At 40.0% G+C, this 25,403-nt stretch overlaps 1 protein-coding gene across 1 annotated transcript; it reads right to left on the bottom strand.

Annotated features, from left to right (window-relative positions):
- Positions 1 to 361: 361 nt before the first annotated feature.
- Positions 362 to 25,403, bottom strand: PA2G4 (proliferation-associated 2G4). The gene is made up of 13 exons (XM_060763874.2): positions 25,116 to 25,403; positions 20,767 to 20,895; positions 18,987 to 19,092; positions 18,520 to 18,589; positions 17,529 to 17,621; positions 16,591 to 16,654; positions 8,864 to 8,942; positions 8,296 to 8,374; positions 7,747 to 7,880; positions 5,941 to 6,035; positions 4,524 to 4,651; positions 3,043 to 3,096; positions 362 to 2,178 (listed from the first exon to the last, which is right to left on the bottom strand). The coding sequence occupies exons 1-13, from the start codon at positions 25,201 to 25,203 to the stop codon at positions 2,113 to 2,115; spliced, it is 1,185 nt and encodes a 394-aa protein (XP_060619857.1). The 5' UTR covers positions 25,204 to 25,403; the 3' UTR covers positions 362 to 2,112.

The raw sequence follows: 25,403 nt of genomic DNA, 5'->3' as shown, positions 1-25,403 counted from the left end.
AACCCAACCCAGATTCACCCTTCTTCAAAAACAGAAGTAAATCGCAGGAAAGAAGTCCATGGTTATACAATGCAAAGTAAAGTCTCATTTACATAGCAGACAATAAATAAACAAAGCTGGCACCTTCAACCGGCTTAGGGTTTTATCCCAATGATACAAATCAGTAGTCAAAAAAACAGCACTAGCTATTTAGTTTGGGACATTCAGAAGGAAGAATAACCAACCAGTTAGAAATATTCAATTCTATTAATTGCTTTCTAATCTTCTGATGATTAGATACAAAAAGGTGCATACATTTCCCCCACACATTTCATGTCAAGAGTTTATTCCCCTCCACATATCAGACCCATTCATCTATCCATAGATGTCTAATCAATTTTATTTGGAAAAAAATCAAATTACAGAACATTTGGTGGGAATTTCCTTCCAAAACTTTCAACTGCATTTTTAAACCAAGAGATACAATTGTTTTAAAGTTTCAAACAAAGATAGAAAATTAAATAAACCGCTAGCAATTCATAGTGGTTTATAAACTGGTAATGTGGCTGATTTGAGCCTTTCCTTAACAGAAGGGCAGTAAGAAAACATGTTACTTATAAATGCTAAAATGTTCCTCCTTCAGAACAAGTTGTGTTCCCCCTTTTCCCATCCCACCCATTTCCCTTAAGTTTGTGGTTAACAAATGGAAGCAGTTTAAAATTAAACTGGCAGTTAATTGCAAGTATTGTGCATGATCCTCCGACTTCCAGGCAATTCAATTCCCCATTTGACCCCCGTCCGAGCACTCAAAGCGACCCTTTACAAAAAGAGCAACAGTCTAGAAATTAAAGTAGAAAGTTTACAAAGAGGGATGGAAAAGATTTTTCAGAGAAAAACAACACGTGTTTATTGTATGGAATTCAACTTTGGTAGTAACTGATAAGCTTTTGTTGAAAATACTAAACTCCAAATATATAGGTCAGAAGGACTTTTTCTGCCCGAGAGGACGGTACTCTCATTCCTTACAAGGCAGTGTTACAGGCATCAATTCTGCTACAATAAATGCCTAGATAGGAACCTGGTTTTTACAACAGGAAAAAAAAATCCCACACAATCATATACAATTCAATGGGACAATTTAAAAAAAAATACTATAGAAAAGATTCTCATTAATGGAGTTTCCTCCAGGCCCAGCCACTTTTGTAGCTTTTCGTTATTTTTTTTTTAAAAAAAAGAACACATGGTGAGGATTCTTCTGAAAAATCCTCCTTTACACAACCTATCAACCAGGACAGTGGTTGTCAACAGAAAGCAACCGTGTACAAAAAATCAATGCAGAACACAACTGTCAAAGCTTTTGTTGAGAACTGGTGGATTTCGGAAAAGATCAGCTGCATTGCCTCTGGGTCTTTCAAAAAATCGCAAGGTACGCTGAAAAAATTGACAAAGCGTATTTGAACTGAACAATAATTTTCTAAAAAAATAAATCACATGAACGGATTTTTGAAAAACGAAAAAGATAAAATGTCTGCACAGAAAATGATCTTGAAACCAGCTTTCTGCCAACCTTAAAAACACAACATTGTGAGTTTAAAAAGAAAAGCACAAAAAGAAACACATGAACACCCTAGGGTTGTAAGCAGAAGAAAGAGAAATGAAAGGATCAGAACACCAATTGAGCATGCAGGTTACACTAAGTGGATGTAATGCAATTCCAAGACGGCGCGTTTGCGTGTTTGAACAGTTGTGGAAAGATGCCAAAGAATTTTTCAGAGGAGTGGGCATACCTGTAAAAAAGAAAGGGGTGGGAGAGCTAACTGGACATTCCCTCTTGCTCAGAGCATTGTGTGTTTGCCTCTAATGAGAACAACTATTATCAAAGTTTAGAAAGACTGGATGTAGGCTAGGTTTTTTCCTGATTTTATTAGTTCACACTTTTAAAATATTCTGAAGTGGCCAAGAGACTCCTCCCTCAGTGGCAAAGTCAGTCGACAGCTGGCTGCACTCTGTGGGAAGTCCAAGCTATTTGTCATTTGGTCCTATGAGACAAACAGCCATTAGGGGACATTTGTTTCTCTTGCTTTGAGTGGGGGCTTATGAGAGAAAGAATCAGGCGCTATGCAGAGAAGCCGGTCAGTCGCCAGTCTCATTCTCTTCTGCTGTTTCTCCTGTTGTGGCGTTCTCCGCATTCTTAGAGGCCTACAGGAACAAAGATAAGTGTGTTGGAACTCAGCCACATCTATAGTCCTTATCAAGAAAATTGGCAGATGCATTAGCTGGCAAGGAAACCCTTCCCTCATTGGCTTCTTCCTCTGCCTGTCACTCTATTCTCTCCTATCCACTGCTTGTTAGACTAATGCTCCTTAGGGACACATCCTTTTCTATACAAAGTATCTGAGAACATGGCAAGGCTATGAGTCCTCCATTTTGTTCTTCTGTGAACATGCAGATATCTACCGATCTCCAGATAGATAGATAGGACTTAACTTTCCAATATAGAAATGCATTTTTTTCAATAAAGTCTTTTGTAACTCCTCATGCTTGAATCTGCTCCTGTATTGCTGAAGCTCATTTGCTCTACCTTCTATGCTCAAACAGCTTCTCATTTGCCAAACTGCTGCTATTGCTGTTGTTGCTTATTTATATTTTAAAATACATTTTAAATGCTTTTTCCATTTTGAAATCACCCAACAAAATTACACTGCACTGGTGTTGGGAGGCTGCAGTACAACACTTCATAGGACACGTTCATGCTCATTTTCAAACCTCACTCTATTTAAAGATTAAAATCTGTTGATAAGATTCGCTTCACTATATAAATCCTGGCTGTGGTTATGTACAAATCATCCATTGTCCGATAGGACATGACAATGTCTGTTTAAACCAGCTCTTATCAAGCGCTGAACAACTCCATGCCACTTTAATAAAGGGAGGACTATACCATCATACTACATACTGAAGTGACAACACATCCTGGTTTAAGAAGATTTAACTTATATATATAATAATTTATGGGTTTCACTGGCTTTGAGTGATCATAGTTATTAACACACCATACATTACCTTCTTTTTCTTCTTTTTCTGGGCTTTACGGCTTGCTGAACTTTGTAGGAGTGCCTGGTAAAGTAAGAAAATGGTTAAGAGGAAAGAAAGATACCTAGAATGCAGTTCTTTCTTCCCACAACAAAACCAAAGGGAAAATTACTGCCAGCCGTAAAGGAACACAGCCAGCCCTAGAAGGCTTGGCACAGACTGGGACTGATACTTGGCGTCACACAGCGCTGAGATATGCATCCTTTGCAGCCAGCTACTTCACCTTTCTCTGCAGAGAATTACTCGACAGTATCTGTGACCAAGCCAAAGGGGGGTGGGATGATACAACACTATTGCCTGTAAAGGCCTACACATTTGCCTTGATTTAATTCAAGATCACTTTCTAGGAATGTACAGTTTGCTCTTCCAACCCTATGTAACTTAAAGCTGAAGAAAATCTTGACTCACAAGATGTAAAAGGCTGATCTTATTGGAAGAAGTAGCAAATAGCTTATACATCACATCTCACCTGACCATTTGCAATTGGCAAAATTCGAAACACACTCATGCCACATTGTGGGTATGCATTTCCCAGGGACACAAGATTTTCCACAGAACTTCTTTTGAAGGGACCAAGGGAAATAATATGCTAACACTAGTCCCATTGCCCATTCAGGACCATACAATTAAAGCACTTGCTGCACTTTTAATACTCTTAGCAACATAGGTTTGTAACATTTTTCTATTTCCCTAGGGACTAATTTTCCACACTTACAATCCATCTTATGGCTTAAAATGTACCTTGGGTTGAAACTATGCTCCTGCTGTCTTGGATCAGTCTTCTCAATTTAGATAACAAAAAAAGTTTTGTTAATACAGTGGCTCTCAACCTGTGGGTCCCCGGGCGTTTTGGCCTACAACTCCCAGAAATCCCAGCCGGTTTACCAGCTGTTAGGATTTCTGGGAGTTGAAGGCCAAAACATCTGGGGAAACACAGGTTGAAAACCACTGTGTTAATACATGATAGCCATGTATAAATATATGAGGGGAAGTCATATGGAGGAGGGAGCAGACTTGTTTTCTGCTGCTCTGGAGACTAGGATGCAGAACAATGGCTTCAAACTACAGGAAAGGAGATTCCACCTCAACATTAGGAAAAACTTCCTGACTGTGAGAGCTGTTCAGCAGCAGAACTCTCTGCCCCCCGGAGTGTGGTGGAGGCACCTCCTTTGGAGGCTTTTAAACAGAGGCTAGGTGGTCATCTGTTGGGGGTGCTTTGAATGCGATTTTCTTGCTTCTTGGCAGGGGGGTTGGACTGGATGGCCCACGAGGTCTCTTTCAACTCCATAATTCTATTTTTTTCCATGTCAGGAGTGACTTGAGAAACATGATTCTATGAATACTGGCTAGACTGTTTTTACTCTAGTAATAAGAAGCTTGTTTTTTCTTAACACTGATTTTACTAGGCACATTTCAAATCTATGAAGCTGTAACAGCATTGCTCCACTGACCTTCAGTTCTGCATCTTGCACCTCAAATTCTGATTTGTAGAGTTCAGGCTCAAAGGGGCCACTGGTTATCCTCATAGGACCGTTGGGCATTAAAAGCACTGTGAACTTAAATTGGGCAACAAATTCTCCTGGAAATCAGCAATACAACAACACATTAGAAAAATTCCCACATTACAACTACTCATGTACATACATGCAAAAAGAAAAAAGAGAAAATAATATATGCATCAATAGGAATGATTCGGTTCTAACTACTGCACTAGTATGGTTTAAAGACCTACAACAACTCAGGGTTTAAAGAGTTCATTTCAACATTCCAAACAGAAAGGCTCCTTTCTTTCCTTTTTGGCTTACTTCAGCCAATCTGAGCATTTCCTTCAGCACAACTGACATAAGGAACCTTGTGTCCGCCTTCAAGCTTGAGAGAGAGCTTAGATTAGAACAAGGGTGTTGGAAAAAGCAACCTTCTTCAAGCCTCCACTAGTAATTTGTTTTGTATATTATTCTGTTTGCTTACTGTATTGTATATGCATGTTTTGGTGTGCAGATTTCCCTTTACTCTATGTTTCTTGGGGTTGTGGGAGAGGCTGCAGTCCACATGATCAGATCTGGGACTGCTCAAAGCTCAGACTCCATTTTTTTTACTTCAGACTCCATTTTAAAACATAGAGACACAATGAGACTTCGAACTGTTAAGAGCAAACTCATGTTGTTGATTTTAAGAAAGATGCCCTGTGTTATCTGCACAGAGAAACCATTTCAAATCAATCTGTAACTGGATTGACAAGTTATGTACCTGTATGCAGAATATATGGTTGTGAGTAAACCAGGTATGTTACTTTTAACAAAGTCTACTTTATTTTTGTCTCTTGGGAGCATGATATAGAAACAAGTTATTTTATGAGAGAATAGATTTTTTGAGCACTGAAAAACTACTGTATTTTGTGCATTGGCATAACAGATCAGAGACAACTAGGTTATCAGTTTAACGACTGGAAAAAAATGCCTTGCATAAGTACATGTGGTCACATATCACTTAAAAGAAGATTTTACTCAAACAAGTTTTTTGGCTCTACTCTGGAAGATCATACTTTTACAAAAGGTTGTGATTTTCAAATGGTTGTAAATGCCATTTTTCTCCAAAACGTTATGGAGATTCTGGTTTTCCAAAAGGTTATGATCTCTAAAAGGAAACCTCAAGACCCAAATTCAATTTCAAAGAAGTTCTCAATTTTGGCCCTCCAAATGAGTCTGAACTCCAACTCTCGTCCAAAACACAATAAATGCAGTAGGCAAGGATGGTGGGAGCCGAACTCCCAACATTATTTAGAAGTTGGACTTCACAATTACTCAAACTGTATTCTAAAGTCTATACAAAAGCATCTAATTCCAATCTTAAATAGCCTCCAATCCTCACCTTCCTTCTCATAGAGGACATTAAAAGGTTGGAGTAGCTCATGTTTGGCACACTCTACTACCCCCATCCTGGCCTTCTTTTCATCCTCAAATGCCCTGAGAGGAACAGAAAAATAGGTTAAAAACCCAGGTGAAGGCATTTCAGCATCTACACAAGCAGCATAGTTCTATTGTTAATGGATATTTTCAACTAGCATAGAATATAAACAATATACCAAGACCTTACATCTGTAACATGTAAGGTGTATGGGGTCATGTTGAATGACTCCCATAAGCTAAAGGGGGTGAGCGAATATGTTTTCCTATGTGTCACATTTCTTCCCTCCCTACATAACTAAAACTGGAGCCCCCGGTGGCGCAGTGGGTTAAACCCCTGTGCTGGCAGGACTGAAGACCGGCAAGTCGCAGGTTCGAATCCGGGGAGAGGCGGATGAGCTCCCTCTATCAGCTCCAGCTCCTCATGCGGGGACATGAGAGAAGCCCCCCACAAGGATGATAAAAACATCAATTCATCCGGGCGTCCCCCGGGCAACGTCCTTACAGACGGGCAATTCTTTCACACCAGAAGCGACTTGCAGTTTCTCAAGCTGCTCCTGACACAAAAAAAATATAAAACTAAAACTACCAAAAAATAAGCCAAACACACTTCAGTATTCATAACTTGATTGGCATGTACAGGTTAGAAAATTCTTACGCTATTGGAATAAAGTATAACATAGAGTATACAATCCTGCTTGCTACCTCCAGCATAGGGTTAACATATTGCATGCATCTACACTGTAGTATTAATGCAGTCCGACACCACTTTAACTGCAATGGTTTTACAGTTTTTAGCCTTCCGTGTCAGAGTACTAGTACAACACAAAAAAACTACAATTCCCACAATTCTACAGCACTGATCCAAGGCAGATAAAGTGATATCAAACTGCATTAATTCTACAGTGTAGATGCACCATTAAATTAAGAAGAACAATGTAACACAAGCACATTTTATTTCCTTCTACAGTACATTATTATTATTATTATTATTAACTTTATTTGTACCCCGCTAGCATCTCCCGAAGGACTCGATGCGGCTTACACGGCCGAAGCCTCAAACACAATACAAAGAAAACATAGCACAACAGTAAACAAAGCAAATCAAAACAATTAAGCAAAATAAACCACAATGACAATACATCAGGACACTATTAAAAACTGGTTCGGCCGGCGCAGTGGGGTACAGGGATTAAAAGTGCTGAAATGGCAGGAGGAACGTAGGATTAAAGTGTGGTGTGCAGCAACATTGGTTATGCTAAGGTGCTTCTAGGACCTGGGATGGGGATTCCTAGTCTGGGAAGGCACAACGGAACAGCCAGGTTTTTAACTTCCTTCTGAAAACGGCTAGAGTGGGGGCCTGTCTGAGATCTTTTGGGAGGGCGTTCCAAAGTCTGGGGGCCGCCACGGAAAAGGCCCTGTCACGCGTCCCCACCAAGCGCGCTTGCGACGTGGGTGGGATCACAAGCAGGGCTTCTCCGGATGACCGTAGCGAGCGTGTGGGTTCGTAGATGGAGATGCGGTCACGCAGGTAGGGTGGTCCCGAACCGTTTAGGGCTTTGTAGGTAAGCACCTGCACCTTGAATTGGGCCCGGAAAATAAAAGGCAGCCAGTGGAGCTCCTTAAACAGAGGGGTAGACCTCTCTTGATAGTGAGCCCCAGTTAGCATCCTGGCTGCTGCCCAGATACTGTTAAAATTGTTACTGAACATTCACCTATTGAAAATCTGTGGTTTGGAAGTGCAAAAGCAAACACAACAGAAACCAAGTACCTGAGAGTGAATGGCATAGCATCGAAGCGTCTCTCCACCTCACTGAAAAAGGCACGGGAAGTTTTCATTTTCAAACCATACTGCTTGGACGGGTCCCTTTTGTAAATAGTAGTTCTCTGCCCAGCATCCTTGGCCTAAATATAGTTAAGTCATTTCAGACAATTTTAGCAGGACAATATCCAGTTCTGTTTGCAGAATGAAAGGCATGAGACAGGTAGTGTTACAAAAGAGAAAAAGCTGATAAAGGGAGTTTTTGAAATACTGTTATACATAGATCCTTCCACAGACTCAATATATTTCCTAAGACACAACACAGAGTGATTTAGTTGGGAAAATGGTATTTGATTTTCATTATGGATGAAAACAAATGGTTCAGCTCAATCTGTCAAGCCATCTGTCAAGGATCCTTTATTGTGCCTTTCCTGCATAGCAGAGGGTTGGACTAGATTGTCCATGCAGTCTCTTCTAACTGCAGTCTCTTCTAACTTCTATCTATGATTCTAATCTTTTAGGATTCGTATTTACAGAGCATTAAGAAAGCACACTTACTTTCCCTTCTCCAGTGCTGATAAGAACATCAATGGCGTAAACTTCATGGACCTCAAACTCTGCTTTTTCGTGATCCTTTCTAGATTAAGATAAGAAAAGATAAATGAAGACCACAACGAAGGGGAAAGAATGCTTTTGGAAGCTACATGAAGCAACCTCTTGTATCATATGGGATTCAACTCCATCTTACAACTCTGTATTTTCACTGCACCACATAAATAACACCTATTAATATTCATCGCTCTTTTATGCTCTTTTAAACCAGGCCTGCACAACTTGCGATCTTTCAACTCCCAGAATTCCTGGCCATTAGACAATCTGACTAAGGCTTCTAGGAGCTGGAGGCCAAAACAGCTGAGGGCCACAGGTTGCACAGGCCTGTTTTAAACTGATGTTACATTTTTAAAATATATATTATCTGTCATATTTTAATCTGTTGTTGTTCCTCACCAAGATCCATGGAGAGAGACAATTAAGAAATAAATACTGGTGTTATTGTCGTTGTATTGTCTAACACCAGGGGCCTTTCTCGGTTCTTAACTCATCAGTTCCAGACAGAGACACATACCGTTGCTGGTCTGTGGGATTCTGAATGATGGTCTTCTCTCCATCTACCACATGCTGCTTTAGCTGGTGTGATAGCATCCCTGTAAAAGTAAGTGTGTATCAGCAGGGATGAAGCAAAGCAGACAAAGTGACTTGCTGCTGGCATTTGAAGGCACTAGACTTTTTGAAAGCTGAACTATGGTTAGATATGGATGTTGCTCTTTGTACAAAGAAAGATATTGCTCATTAACACATCACGGACTCAATAATAATTCAATTAAGGAAATCCATACATTTGCTTTAATTGCCCTTTAGATTCTGTTGCCCAAGAGCTGGGATTTGTAGCTAAACTATCAAAATCACATTCTATATAGTGGGCACCCTGTGGGTGTTTAATCCACCTGGTTAACCAAATTTTTGTCTTCAATTTCTATTTGATTTTGCTATCATACTGAATATTTCTCTGTATCATGCTAACTTTTTTTGTTCCCCACTCCATACATTCTCACTCTGCTTCGGTTACTGTATGTTATCTTTTTTTCTGTTTCCCACCTACTGCTGTATCCCTATTTCTCATCTCCTTTCTTTCCAACTAAACTTAACATTGTTTCCTAGCCCCATTTCTCTACTTGCCTCTGTTTGTTGTGAAATTTAACAACACAAAAGGCATTCCCTCCCTCTGCAGTTCACATTAAGAACTCCTTTCTGCCCTCGGCAGCAACACAGAGCCGCAACACATGGGACAACTGTCAGTCCTTGCACTCAGGTCATATTAATTACTATGACAGGCCTACTTTTAAGCCATATCATTTTCATTCAAGCTGAATCTACACTACCATATGTAAAGAAGCACTAATCCCACCGCTTGTCAACAAAATTATGTGAGGAAGTATTAATCTTCTTTTAAAGCCACTAATATTCTGTGAGGAACCTTCTTTTAGATATCAATTAAGCTGCCACCAATATGTTTAGAGACGCTGGTTTAGGTCTCTGTTTATCTTTAGTTGTGTTGTGAGGTGACTTTGGTAGTGTGGAATGCACCAAGCATGAAAGCAATCGAGGAGGCAGGTTTGAAATACAGAGAACAAGATTTATTGTTAACAGAACGTAATTGTTGCAGTTTTGAGAATTTGAACTTGGCACAAGGCTTGATGTTACAAAATGGCTGGTTTGAGATACATGCTTCTGATGATACAATTCTACAAACTTCTTCTTTAGTGAAGTGCTTATACTACTTCAGAGTTCCCTATTGTGAATATCCACACGGTTTGCCCTATACTCGGAACAAACCACTGATCACCAGTCTTTCCTTACTGGCAATCCTGAAAACCCCCTCTGTTAGATTCCTTTAACCTAAGCAATCTAACAAGGTAACACCTTCAGCTTTCTTGCTGAAGAAATATTCACAAATTCTAGGAACTACTGAATTCTCACAGCTTCACAACAGAGCCCTAACTGGCACTCCTCTTCCCCGGGTCTCTTCCACCGGACAAAACTACTTTTCCCAGAGTCCTTTCTTGACTCTGCTATTTCCCAGAGCCCTTAACTGGCTCTCCTCTTCTCCTCAGGGTCTCTTCCGCCTGAATGGAGCTTAACTGCCACTTTCAAATCTTTTACTCCTTTAGCTCCGCCCACCTCCTCTGAGGCTTTGTCTTGTCACCATGGCAACCTATCCCTCACAGCTAGGCCATGGCAATAAATGTAATACATAAATACAGTTTAAATACAGTATAATAAACACTCTATAATAAACATTTCTCTACACCTTCCTCCCCAGAAATATATTTTTGCACATTTCTTAATCCTAGAATGGCAAAAATAATCCTACATATCATTTAACAATAAATACATATACACCAATTCTGAAAGGGAAACATATTAGGGTTAAATACATTTCAATTACACATACATACAAACCTTTAACCTACGAAATTCTAGTATCATCTATGGATGTGGTATCAAAGTCTCACATTTTTATACTTATACATATATTTGTAAATATTTATTGCCTATTGCAAAACGTATATACCTATCACACTTTAATATAATGGGTTCATATCTTATACCTAGGGTATGAAACATATACAGTTCACCACTGTAATAACATCATACATTTCACAAATTTGCAATTAAAACAGGTTAACCATTTTTAAAATATTACACTACATTACACATCTATTACCTTTTTTCATTAACACTTTTATTACGCAATGTGTTATTTGATCTGGCCCTTGTAGAGAATAAGGTTTTTGTTTTTTTTTCTTTTACTCAATTCCAATTCTCCTTTCCCTGATACCCATTCTCAAATTATAACAGGCCAATACACTTCCCCCAGTACCACATTCTTCTTCTTTCTCCTCTCCGCTACTGGAGTTATCCTCTTTCCATCTGGTCTTCCAATTATCAGGAACAGTTCTGTTTTTATCGAGTTCTAAGGCTTGAAATGAGACTTGCTTCAGCGTAGCACTCTGTTGTTGCGAAGAATCAGCACTTCCTTGAATATTCTCTCCTGGTCTTGAAGAGAACTCGCCACCGTTGGAAGAACAAACAAGAACACCTTTTCTCTCCTTTGTGATCTCATCACTGTAGTCTGGATGAACCCCCGAAGCTGGAAATTGTAAATTCTTCCTTTTATCACCAATATAGTCTGTGTATATTAGTTTTCTTGTCAGTCTATCAACTTGGCTTTTATTCTCTCTTTCTTCTTTGTTCAAGGATAAAGGAGATTTCTCTTCCGACACCTGGCCAAATCTTCTTTTTCTGTTCACCCTCTCTTCATATGTAGACACATCGACATGTTCAGAGTTAGCAAGGAAGAGTTGATCTAAAGTTTTACTCTCAACAAAATGTCTCTCTTTTCCACCATCACCTGTCATAGGGTACAATCTTGTATTTATCATTTTGTTGATGCCAGCTCTTTGATAAGTTTCACATAAACTCTTATCCTCAGCTATAGTTCCATTCTTTAGAACTTCTTTTGTTTGATCATCTGGAACTTTTACAGTGGATGAATCATGTCCAGAAGTCATCTTAATTTCAATTAGCCCTTCAGGTGTATGGATCTTTGTTTCACAGAAGACCCCTGGATATTCTGGACTCGCATCAGCTTCTACTGTCACATCTAGAGTTTGTTTTTCTTCAGCTTTCCCTTTAGATTTTATTTTATTGTCTTTGTCAAAAAGTTCGGCTGAGGTAATTTCTTTATGTGGAGCTGAAGGAAATACATCTTTTAAGGCCAAGGATTCCTCTTTCTCCTCAGAATTTATCACTTGTCTTTCCAGACCTATTGTTTCTATACTCTCTTCACTGGCTCTCAAATAATCAGCCACTGGAATCGGCTCTGCTGCAGGGCTTGTTCCTCGTTTGCATGGTCTCTCCTGGCTGTACACTTCTGACTTTATATTTGGAACACCACCTCCAGCAATAAATCTATAGGGTTGTTCTTCTGCTCTTTGTTCCTGTTGAATTTCCTCAACTCCTCCTGTCTTCGTAACAACCTTAGCAACTGTAGCACTGGCTTCTGGGCTATCATCCCCATCTTGTCGGATGGCAAAACACAGGGCTTTCTGTTCAGGGCTTTTGTTGATACATTTTTTCTCCCCACACGCCATCTTACAGTATTTAATCTCCTCAGCCAAATCATTTCCAATTAAACATTGGTATGGTATGTCAGGACTGACTGCAAAATCCCACACACCCTTCCATCCTTGATATTCTATCGGCAAAGTCACGACTGCTGATGGAATCGCCGGTCCTAAACCTTTTAGTTTTATTTCAGAGGTTGGCTGCTGAAACTTCTGAGGTATTATTTCGGGATGCACTATGCATATTTCGGAACCTGTATCTCGAAATCCTTTCCTGTCTTTGTGATCAATAGAAATGGTTTCTAAGTAGTCCTTAGATGGGCTGCCTGACAGGATGAACAGACATTGTTTCTCTTGAGGCTCTGAGCTTGAACTCTCCTTTGAAACAGTATCTGCTTCTGCCCTTGGTGTTTCTTTCATTTTATTCACAAAGAGGGTTGTTTTCTCCTTCTTTAACAGGGGACATTGATATTTTAAATGATTCCATTCTCCACATTGAAAGCACCGTCGTTTTACCTCAGGAGCAGTTGGTCTTATTACACTCTGCCTCCTATAGGTGGTGTCTTCTAATTCAGCACCCTTTTCTTGCTGTGGGCGCTTTTGTTGTGAATAAAATGGCTGCCTGTTTGTTCTTTTGTCCCCTGGCAGATCTTCCCTTTTAAATCCTTCTTTTAAGGTTGTTATTTGATCTGCCATACCCGCTGCCTCTACAATCGTGGATGGCTTGCGATCTTGAATCACCCAACGAATTTCATAAGGAACTAATTGGAAAAATTGTTCCAATTTCAAAAGTTCCCTCAGCTGTTGATAATCTTCTACCTCAGACGTCTTTATCCAACTATCGAACAGTTGAGACAATCTAGAGGCCACCTGAGCAAAACTTTGTGTTTTATCTTTCTTCAACGTCCTGAACTTAAATCTATAATATTCAGGAGTCAATCTATATTCCTGTTGAACCTGTTTCTTAAACAGATCATAGTCTCTACAAGACTCCTCCGGCATCTGTCCATAAATCTGCAAAAGTTTCCCACTTATCTGTGGCCTAAGGTATGTCATCCATTTTTCCTTAGCCACTCCAAAATCACGACAACATCTTTCAAAAGATATTAGGAATTTCTCTGGACAATCCTCCTTGGTATATTTTGGGAATTTCTTCATCAAATCTGGGGTATCCCCTCCAGATCTCCCTTCCTGAACATCACTGGATGTTTGAGACAAAGCCAATCTTTGTTTCTCTAGCTCAAACTCCATTCTCTTCAATTCTAACTCCTGTTCTCTCTCTCTTTCTCTTTGTCTTTCTTCCAGTTCTCTCTCTCTTTGTTTTTCCTCCATCTCCAATCGTTTTTCCTCCAGTTCTCTCTCTCTTTGTTTTGCCTCCATCTCTAGTTCTAACCGTCTCATCTCTAATCGTTTTTCCTCCATTTCCAGTTTGTATTTATAAGCCATTTCTGACATAGGCACTGCCTCTGTCTCTGACTCAGAGCTCGAGCTTTCCCCTTGGTCTCCCTCTCTTTCCTCAGCCAGCTTTCTCTGCCGCCTGGTAGCCATGTTTTCAGCAACTTTTACCTCACAACTTATTTTAAAATTAAACTTAAGGCACTCGATTAGTTGTTACACGAATCCCGTCGTCTGCCACCAAATTATGTAAAGAAGCACTAATCCCACCGCTTGTCAACAAAATTATGTGAGGAAGTATTAATCTTCTTTTAAAGCCACTAATATTCTGTGAGGAACCTTCTTTTAGATATCAATTAAGCTGCCACCAATATGTTTAGAGACGCTGGTTTAGGTCTCTGTTTATCTTTAGTTGTGTTGTGAGGTGACTTTGGTAGTGTGGAATGCACCAAGCATGAAAGCAATCGAGGAGGCAGGTTTGAAATACAGAGAACAAGATTTATTGTTAACAGAACGTAATTGTTGCAGTTTTGAGAATTTGAACTTGGCACAAGGCTTGATGTTACAAAATGGCTGGTTTGAGATACATGCTTCTGATGATACAATTCTACAAACTTCTTCTTTAGTGAAGTGCTTATACTACTTCAGAGTTCCCTATTGTGAATATCCACACGGTTTGCCCTATACTCGGAACAAACCACTGATCACCAGTCTTTCCTTACTGGCAATCCTGAAAACCCCCTCTGTTAGATTCCTTTAACCTAAGCAATCTAACAAGGTAACACCTTCAGCTTTCTTGCTGAAGAAATATTCACAAATTCTAGGAACTACTGAATTCTCACAGCTTCACAACAGAGCCCTAACTGGCACTCCTCTTCCCCGGGTCTCTTCCACCGGACAAAACTACTTTTCCCAGAGTCCTTTCTTGACTCTGCTATTTCCCAGAGCCCTTAACTGGCTCTCCTCTTCTCCTCAGGGTCTCTTCCGCCTGAATGGAGCTTAACTGCCACTTTCAAATCTTTTACTCCTTTAGCTCCGCCCACCTCCTCTGAGGCTTTGTCTTGTCACCATGGCAACCTATCCCTCACAGCTAGGCCATGGCAATAAATGTAATACATAAATACAGTTTAAATACAGTATAATAAACACTCTATAATAAACATTTCTCTACACCATATTATTCAGTTTCAGGATGCAGATTAACTGCATTGGACTGGATTATATGGTAGTGTAGATTGAGCCTCTGAAAGAAGTCTTGGGATATACATTTAAAAACACAATATGCAAATCTGCCCGAGGGTCACATCCATGGACATGCTGTGCAGCAGCTGACTTCCCACAACAGATTTGAAAAACTGGTGCCAACTCTGTTGCATGTCTCTGAATTGAGGGGGGAGAAGTAACATAATGAAGACATTCTTCCATAACTACCCTCAACAGACAACACATTTAATGGCTATTATGCAGAACATTTTTTTCTATTTTGGCGGTACTCTATTCCATTCCCCTTGATGCTCTCTGCCAAAGTCCTACTCAGTACATGATCAAATATCCATTTCAATTTGTGAGATTTGATTAAGCAAAAACAAACAAACAAAAACAAAACCACACCTCATCTGCCTTCATATCACAAAACATGAGGAAGAGAACAAAAGCTCTCTACCTCTAGACCGTTATTTGTGGGGTGAAATAAGGCTTGACCAACACAGAAGACAGTTCTATTTAGTTTTGCAAACTGACTAGATGATTACACTACATGATTTTTTCTAAAAGAGCAATTGTATACGATTCCCTTGACAGCATAAGCAATCACCTCCTCACTCTTCTACTGACATTTTTTTCTACACAGGATGGAAGAAAATAAATCTGTAAGACACCATTGGGGAATAACAACCTAGCCTTGAAACTACAATTCTAATCCAATCAAACTATGTAGAAAGTTTAAATGAACCTTTCAGCTGAAAGCAACAAAGAACTCTCTTGTGACACACACATCATTTAAAAAACTCAAATTATTCTTACCACCACACAGGATATATGCCAAAATTCATTTGTATAACCTCTTTTCAATTTAACTCCCCTTTCAATTCTTTGTTTTATTTTACTGAATTGTTTCCTAAAGGTGATTTACTCTTTTTGTATTCAGGTAAAGGTAGTGCCAAAGGAAAAATGTGGAGTTTGTTTCTAAAACATACCAAATCCAAATAAATTGAAAAATGAGTTATATGTGGCAGCACGTTGTTGACTTTAAGTAAAATATTATGTTCAGATCAGAACTATCAAAATGCATCAAATCACTTTGATACAGGGCTGGACAGATTGCATTTTATAGCAAAAGAATGGCTCATCCTTTCCGACTCCCTTTAAAATTTGTTCAGATGAATTTGGTATCTTTTGAAAACAAGCTCAACAAATACAGGTAACAATTTGAAGACATTCACTTTTACAAGCCAATCTACTGCAGTTTCTAAAAAAGGGTGTCAAATCATTTTATAAATATTCCCAAAATGATCCATGAGCCCTATGATCTAAACAGGCAGCCTTCATTTTTTGCGCATCTTCAGATCTTATAATGAGATAAACTGAAACAATTACTTGCTACAATGCTATAAAAAAGCAATTAAGGCATTTAAAAATGACATGATTTTACACAGAAGAAGTATTAAGATCTTCATTAATCCATCTAATAAACTTTAATCATCACTGCTTAGGAGGACTACTCTTTTACTACTGCTCTTTGTCACATCATGCTTCTATCAGTAGCCCTTACCTTCAATGGGTGTGCAGTTAAATGAATGAGCTATCTTGTTCCAGGCATCAGTCACTTGGGAATTCTGTTGGGAGTAAAGATGAAAATTTGATTTCAATTCAGCACTATTTTGCAATTGAGTCTGTAACCAATTCCTTGCTTCCCATGTTATGGCTCCTGCATTGGTTACTACTTTTAGAGAACTGGGTGATCACACATTCATTTTCTTCCACCCCATGTGTCTGCATGCTCACACACATAAAAGCTAGTAATGAAAATACTGTAATAAAACCTACCCTGCACTGTAAGTGGCTTAATAATAATACAAAGGTGACAATCCAAACACATTCATGCAAATCTCACAGTTTAATATAAAGCAGCTGTAACAAAATTCAGTGCTATGCGAACAGTTAAATAAGTTGTATGAATAAAACAGAAATGAAGTAATTAGTGGGAAAAGAGCTAAAATGTCTAGTTCTCAATGTAGGAACTAACTACAGAGATATTGCATGAGATCAGCATAAATTACGGAACAAAGATGGATTGATAAACTAGGAAAAACAAAATACCATTCAGTTTCAGAAAACAAAAACAAATAGATAAACAGATTTTCAGCTAAATAGTTGTACCATTTTTGAAGAACACATCAAGAGTACTCAGTCATGTTCAAAGAAGCTAATGCAAACATGGGGTATTAAAAACCACAATCTTTTCATATGCATCAGCTCAAATGTTGTCTAGGCTGCTATAGTCATTTACAGTTCAAGACCACAGAATTACACTACAGAAATGAGCTCCAGCCCTGACTCGGCTGTATTCAGCTGCTCACAGATCTCCTACACAACTGACAGCTCCTCCCAGAATAAGCCCATGATTTTTTTTATCAGCACATTGTACCTTTCACAGCCTACCACAATCTGATACAGGAAACGCATATGGAAAGTAACAGCTATTATCACCTGATTCCCAGGTTTGACCAAGCGCAGGGCAGCTTCAGCACAGAGGTGAGCAGCTTTGACGACATCAGCTTTACGACCTGTCACCAGACTTTCCTGAAAGGAAATTAGCTGGCATTTACACATAAGCATTCATGCACAAGGACCAATTTATACTCACTCTCTGCCACAAAAACACTCCAGTTCCACAGAACATTAAGGGCATATTTTTGCTAATATGAAGCACTTTTGTGTCAACGGTTTTAACCCATGCTTAAATCTTTAAAGTATTTAACTACTACTGAATTATGCCATACACATGTTGCCATATGGGATTTGGAAGACACTTTAACACCCACAGGCCATTCTTTATTCTGCCTTGCATACTACATTAGGGGGGAAAAACTTTGGAAACACAGTGGACAAATAGCAAACACAGAATGTTTGAGATCTCAGAATTAACTCTTAAATCTCCTTAATATTTGCAAGAAATGGAGTACAATCTAAATGATTTACTTTTTTCCAGAAATAAACACAGCCATTTGCAGGCAGCATGTGTATTGGTGACAAGCAACCTCAGCACTGATTATGCTAAAATTATTATTGTGATTATTATGCTAAAAACCCAACTATTTTAAAGTTATGTGAAAGACTTAAAATTGCAATCACAAACGGCACTGTTGCGCCCAGAACTATGTTACTTCCAACACAGTAGTTGAAGATGTCCGTTGCTTGGGCTTGCTATTACTGTGCTATTCTTCCATACTATTGAAGGGACTCGGATGCTACTTCCATTACAAATGCATAACAAATTAAACATCCAAATATTATTTCTGAATGGCATTATTTCAGAGGAATTTTTAAAAAATATTTTGTAGTATCTACTGCTGCAAAGCACTATTAGCAAACTGGTTGTACTAAAGAAAGTTGCTTAAAGTAATTGCCCCTACTGAACCCATTCTGCCTTGAAAGAGGCACAGTCACATGGCTTCTCAAAGCCAACACATACATTTACCTTTGATGCACCAATGACAAAACTGTGTGCTACATTTGATATGAAGCCATCAACATGGACTCCCAGGTCACTGCAAAATGGGGGGGGGGGGGGGGGGGGGAAGGAGGGAGAGAGATAAATATTAAAGAACGAGGAACCCCTCATGACCCACAACACTTCAATATACTGATTACAAATCACTTATCCACATCACCCCACCTTGATACATCCATATGGAAAAAGTGAAAGTTCATACCACTGCAATTATAGAAACAATTCCTGTCGAGCAAGCAAAATAGAATCTTCTGAAATTACTTAGCGTATCCTTTTAAGATTCTAGAGAGTTCCAAAACTGTCTGCGCAGGCGCAGAAGACCCATATGTGTGCATTTCACAGGCACCATACAGAGGAAAAACTAATTTAAATTATGCAACAGAGAGCAATCATTAGGCGACAGATCGTCAGAAAAAGTATATTCAGATGCTTACATTTTGACCAAATCACCCTCTTTGAGGATGTAATCCTGGTCACTCTTCAAGGGGGAGAAATGACAGACACAGTTGTTTACTGATATACTTGTGGGAAAAGCAATACCTATACAAAACAAAGGACAGTGAGGTCACATTAAGTGCCACAAACATTTAACCCACTACAGTCAAACATAATATGGTGTATTTCTACATGCATAATTTTGAAGGATATAAAATTACAGGAATAAAAAAATGACTCCATCTGAAGAAATGCCTGTAGCCTGCATCACAAAAGGAATTGTTTGGATCTGGCATGCATTTGGCCAATAGCAGGATAGCTATAATTTTTCCTGCTGACACTGTGCGTGTGTGAAACAATTACTTGAGCTGCACCAACCTGTCTTGTAACTTTATGGGCTTCCTCAACATAAAAGGAGTTGGGCTTGGGCCATTCTTAAAGGGCGACACATCAGATGTGACCTGGAACAGCTGATGCAACATCAACAACCTTTCCAGATGGCACTGTACTACTTTTCAAAACACCATTTCCTGCAGACCCCAATGCAATCTCCATTGCTTTAATAGGGCAATCCATGTATGTTTACTCAGACGTAAAGATACCATCTGATCTTAGAAAGCAAGCATGGCCAAGACTGGGTTAGTACTTAGATGAGAGATGGGCCAAGGAATGTCATGTGCTCTACATGGCCTTTCAGGGAAAGGCAATGTAGGTCTGAGCATTCCTTGTCTAAAAAATCCCTGTGAAATTCATAGGGCCCCTGACAAGTCAACAGGAAACTTAGAAGGCACACGAAGATGTGTACAGTGGAGGACCTACTGTGTCCAGGTGTGGTTCCTCCTAAAAATGTGAATTTAGGACTATTATCCAAGTTACCTAAACAAGTCTTGCAATCACTGGAATTCTTTTTCCATGAAGCTCATATAAGTAGAAGCATTTACCTTCATAACGAGCCTTCAATAATCATATGTGGCAATGGTACACTATTAGGAAAACCCTACGCCAAAAGATTTCTCAAAATAACCCTCTTAAAAGACAGCTCAAAATGTTATTAAACTGGTTGGTCAGTGTCAATCCTAGCTTCCCAATTTTGTCATTCTGACCTTCTGATTACTTGGCTGCTCGCTTGATTGTAATCCTTACTATACAACATTAGTATTGTGGAATACTGTACAGTGGGGGCTACTTGTTCTTCTATGCAATTTTTTGTCAATTGTGATGCACAACAGGAAGACAAATTCATCCTACTTTCTGGCTATAGCTAAGTCACACTTCCAATACTGAGAACAGCCATTTTATAAAATCAATATGCTTTTGTTTTCATATCAGCATTTGAAATCTTGAAGTACTTCAAGGTGTCCAAGTGCCAAGAAGAAAGAAAATAAAATGCTGAGTGTATCAGTATTACGTTAGTATTATTACAGCAGGAAAAAAATAATTTTAACCCTCCCCTTATCAATGTGCCACAAGTTCCCACAAATGCAAGTCCTCTTTTTGTGTTCCTTTTCTTAATTTTAGGTCTAGAGCAGCAACAGAAGAATGCCTGTTCACATGCTGTAACCATGCGTGGCAACAAATATTTCAGTAATTAAATCTAGTACAGGTGTATAAGGAATAAGAACTATTTGAAGCGAATCACAGTGCAAGATCTTATTGGGTTTGTTAGTGGCACTGGATTTTCTTTTGCCACAAGCCAACAAAATCATTCAAAATGTGTACAATTTAAAAAGAAAAGGATGACTTGTACATCAAAAAAAAAGTTGTAGAGCAGCATACTACCTTTCTTCATATCTTTCTCCTTCTTAAAGATTTTGCCGGTCTCTTCCATAATCATCTCATCCCCTCTCTCACATAAGCTGAGAACAGACACTCCAGGCTTAGCTGTTTCTGTGACAGTACGCAGGATTCCTGTCATTCAAGACAAAATTTCACATTGAGTACCTTTCATCATTGCATAAAACTACCCTACTCAAATCCTGGCTTTGGGATCAAGCGTTTGTGCAACAGATGGATCAACTGGGAAAATAATGTTTTAGTGGACCGCGAAGGACTGATTTGGAATCGGTGAACTGTTTTTAATTGTTTTAATTGTGATAGTTGTAACTATGTTTTTAATGTATTTTTGGCATCTAATTGCTGCCTGCTGTACGCCGTCCTGAGTCCCTCTTCAGAGGGGAGATGGATGGGATATAAATGTCTGAAATAAATAAATTCTATATGCCCAGAACATTACTTCAGCCATAAAAAGAAAGCCAACATTATGATAGTTCACAGGGACACTGATTATTGCCATAAACTAATTACTGTTAGCATACAGTGAAGTTTTAAGCTCTGTGCTGAAGATCATCAGAACTATTCTGCTTCCTTCCTCTGTCTAAAATGAAAATGCATCTTTTTCATTAAGCAATAATAGTTTTTTTAAAAGTTAAAATGACCTTTCAGTCTGCATGCTTGTAAGAATTTTTTTCTAGCAAGTGAAATAATACAGTCCACAAAATTATCTGAATGAGAAAAATAAGCAGAATTTTTCCAAAGATGTACTGAGGATAGATTATATGAACCTCAAGCTCTACTTCCTGAGAAGCCATATGCCAAACATATCCAGGTAATAAAACATTTCAACTACGTGCCTTAATCTGGGGTATTTTAAGCCCCCCAAATGAGAAAGTATTATGGGGTACAAAAATGTCTCATACCTGCGCAACTGTTTTGGCTGCAGAATAAACAGTATTCCATAATACCAAAACAGCCAAAGTCAGAAAACCCAGATTAAGCAGAGTGTTTTGAGTCACTGCCAGTTCTAGTTTTGGGGGGGAAAGCAGCCAGCACAAATTGTTTTTAAAATCTATTCCAGATATTTTCTCCAGTCATTTCTTTTTTAAATTGCACCATGGCAGGCTGCTGAAATTTGAGGATATTTCTGCAGATAACATTATAAAATGCTTACCCTGAAAGTCTACTTTTATGTGACTTCAGTAACAAGATGTGGTTCTTGGAGACTAAAAAGTCCCCTCTCCCTGAATGGGTGTTCATTGTTGCCAAAGTAGAATGCTCTTACCTACTTTGTGTAATTGTTACGTTTTTAATCTCTGTATTGGAAGTGGAAGTTTAATTGTCCATTCTACCCTGAATCACACTACAGGTTACAGTCACCTTTGTTCCTGTGTTTCATCTTTCAGTCCCTGAGATCTAATCAACTCTCCCCCAGCCCCCCGCAAAGGCATATATGGGCTTCTGTAATCTCTTCCAACAGAAAGAACATGAACATATCTAAAAAAATGTATGGACCATGTAACTAATCTTGAGAACTTCATACATAAGTGTGCATACAGTGATCAATTTGATAGGCACACTGAGTCCCTTGACAACTGACATAGATCTCTTTAACTCAGCCTTGAATGAGAGCACTGGCCTGGTAGCCATAAGATATCAAGAAGGGCACACTCGTGTGTCTAGAATTTCATATAAGCAAGCAACAAAAGGACTCTAGGAAGAAACCCATCATAGAAATTCAGACCTTGGTCTCTCCTCACCCAGCAAGATCTTTTTATTTTGCAGGCTAGTAACCTCTATTCCTTACTTCAGAGTCTGCTCTAGTTGTAACCCCATTATTAGGTTTTTAATTATTCCTACAACAAAGCTAAAACAAAGACTAAATACTCTAAAGACACCAGAACATGTCTGATCTTGGAAGTTAAGCAGGGTCAGCCCTATGTGGTACTTGGATGGGAGATCACCAAGGAATTAACAGGCGCTGTAGACTATATTTCAGATTAAAGAACTGGGGGAAAAAACAATCTCTGAATTGGTTTTGCTTAAAACCTTATGAAATTCATGAGGTTGCCAGAAATCAACAGACAACATGAAGGCCCATGCACACACACATGGTGCTTCTTCTGAGAATAAAAACATCCTTCTTCTCCTACTGTTTAGTTTCTGTGAAGTATAAGGAAAATGAAATACTGCCTGACAATTCTGATTCATCTAATTGAGATGTTTCCTTCATCATACAAACATATCCTCTCTGAAACTTCACCAAGCTTGAGAATTTTCTCTTAAAGTTTTAAAACTCAACCAGAAAAAAATGTGAATGTAGAGGTTTAAGTTACTCAAACTAAATTCTAAGCATAAGGTTGAGAGCATTGAGCTCTCTCATTTATGAAGCTACACAAGGCAGCACCGTGTAATATATATATTTATTTATTTATTTAATTGATATCCTGCTTTCTGCTTTTAGACAGAACTCAAAGCACCTCTCGCCCCCACTCAATCTATCAGCAGGACTCCATGGGGTTAGCCTATTTTTAAACAGTATTCTTAAAGGAGAGCTACTAGTCATAATCCTTGATAGAACAAAATTAAGTGGGTGGTGGGAGAGAAGAGAGCAAAAGTATAAATCACCATTTTAAAACTAAGCCCAGCAGGGGAAGGTATGCAATCACCCAATCCGGGCGCACGTGTTTACCACCCATTGAGAGTGCTTTGGCCTACAAGTGAACTGCAAGCAAACGCTCTCTCTATATTTATCACATAGTGAGTGAGCAAAGTCCTGGATGAGCTACAAGAGAGGGATTCCCTTGCTCTAGCTCCCTGTATGCCTGATCATCAACTTCCTAGATTACAATAGGGATTTTTTTTTAAAAAAGGAGGTGATCTGATCCCAAGCAGAAGTTCTTCTTTCAACAAAAGGAGCCACCTGGGAGGGAGCCAGGACTCCTAGTGAAAGGAGAGAGCACCAGCCAGCTCCACATGGCAAGGGCCAGACCATGTGCGCCTGGAGGGAGCTCACTCAACTAGCTTCTCCCCAAAAGCAACCCCCCTTCTCTCCTTTAAAGAAAGGGAAGCGGAAGAGGAGACTGGGGCCCCCTTCCACACAACCCAGAATATGAAGGCAGAAAATCCCACAATATCTGCTTTGAACTGGGTTATCTGAATCCACACTGCCATATATTCAAGTTTAAAGCAGATAAGGTGGGATTTTATTCAGCTGTGTGGAAGGGGCCTGGGAATCCACCCCCAGCACACCCAAATGGCTGGTAATATACTGCTAATAAAGTCAAGAGTACTAGCATGCCTTTCTGGAAAGACAGAGTGAATCTATTCTACACACTGTAGAACTAAGGCAATTCGACAGGACTCTCCCTACTATGGAATCACGGGAGTTGTAGTTTTACAAGGTTTTGAAGCTTTCTTTTCCAAAAACTGCTGGTGCCTCAACAAAACTACAACTCCCGCCACCCCATAATAAGGAGCCATGGCAGTTAAAAGTGGGGCGGTCAAAGGGCAATACTTCTACAGTATGGAGGCATGCTCTCTCTCTCTTCCACACACAGAGCTCTTATGAAAACTACAACTCTCAGGATTCCATAGAGTTCAGCCAGGGAGGGTCAAACTGTATTATTTCGCCCACGTGGGGACACACTCCCCATACACCAGAGGTTCTCAACCTGTGGGTCCCCAGATGTTTTGGCCTTCAACTCTCAGCAAACATCTGGTAAACTGGCTGGGATTTCTGGGAGTTGTAAGCTAAAACACTTGAAGACCCATAGGTTGAGAACCACTGGTTTAGGACACAAAGGCCTTATCAAAACTACAACTCCCAGGATTCCGTGGCAGGTAAAAAGTGAGGCCAACTGAAGTTATTCGACAGTCTGGAGGCGCCCCCTCTACACATACACACAAAGACCTTGTGGAACTACAACTCCCAGGATTCCACAGGAGTCAAAGTGGGCTTCTTCTTCAGTGTAGCAAGGAGAGGGTTGAACACGTGAAGAGCGCGCCATGTGCGGCCGAGTCGTCCAACCCTTCCTCCTTCCTTCCTTCTTTCTCTCTTCTCCAAGGACAACTGGGCTTTCGAGGAAGGACCCATCGAGGATTATGGTGTGAGGGGGCTTAAAACACACGCAGACAGTGTATCTGTATCTCATTCTTCCTGGAGTTGAAAGGAGCCCAACTTGGCGGGTCGTGGGCCGCCTCGGGTTCCTCTTGGAGGGAGGGAGAGAGAGACTGTTTCCCCGCCTTGCCGCCATTCCCTTCGCCCTCCTCCCCCTCCCCCTCCTCGGCCAAACTCCCAGGATCCCAGAGCCTCGGGCCCAGGCCGCGCCCCCCACCGGCAGGCAGGCACTCACGGTTGGCGATCTCTCCCCCCATCTTGTACTTGTTCACCACCACGTCTTCCGCGATCGTCAGCTCGGACGTCTCCTCCTCGCCCGACATGGTCGGACCCTCAGCCGCCTCTCTCTCTCCCTCCTCTGCCTGCCTGCTCGGAGGGAGTCCACCTCACCGCCGCCGCCGCCTCTGCCTCTGTTTCGTCTCCTCCTCACGGCGCGCGCGACAACCAGACAGGCGGCCAGCCAGCGCGCGGGCTTTGCGCGCGGCACGCTGGGAAGCCAGCCCGCCGCCTTCAGCTCACAAGG

The sequence above is a fragment of the Anolis sagrei genome, chromosome 2 (assembly GCF_037176765.1).
Source record: "Anolis sagrei isolate rAnoSag1 chromosome 2, rAnoSag1.mat, whole genome shotgun sequence".
Classification (NCBI taxonomy): domain Eukaryota; kingdom Metazoa; phylum Chordata; class Lepidosauria; order Squamata; family Dactyloidae; genus Anolis; species Anolis sagrei.
This window is presented reverse-complemented; position numbering and strand designations above follow the sequence as displayed.

Excerpts from the sequence above, each read along its gene's own strand:
- PA2G4 (XM_060763874.2), bottom strand. The coding sequence starts at position 25,203 with ATGTCGGGCGAGGAGGAGACGTCCGAGCTGACGATCGCGGAAGACGTG. Across the intron at positions 8,375-8,863 it reads AATCCCACAGACCAGCAACG|AAAGGATCACGAAAAAGCAG; the intron begins GTATGTGTCTCT and ends ATCTTAATCTAG. Across the intron at positions 7,881-8,295 it reads TCAGCACTGGAGAAGGGAAA|GCCAAGGATGCTGGGCAGAG; the intron begins GTAAGTGTGCTT and ends AACTATATTTAG.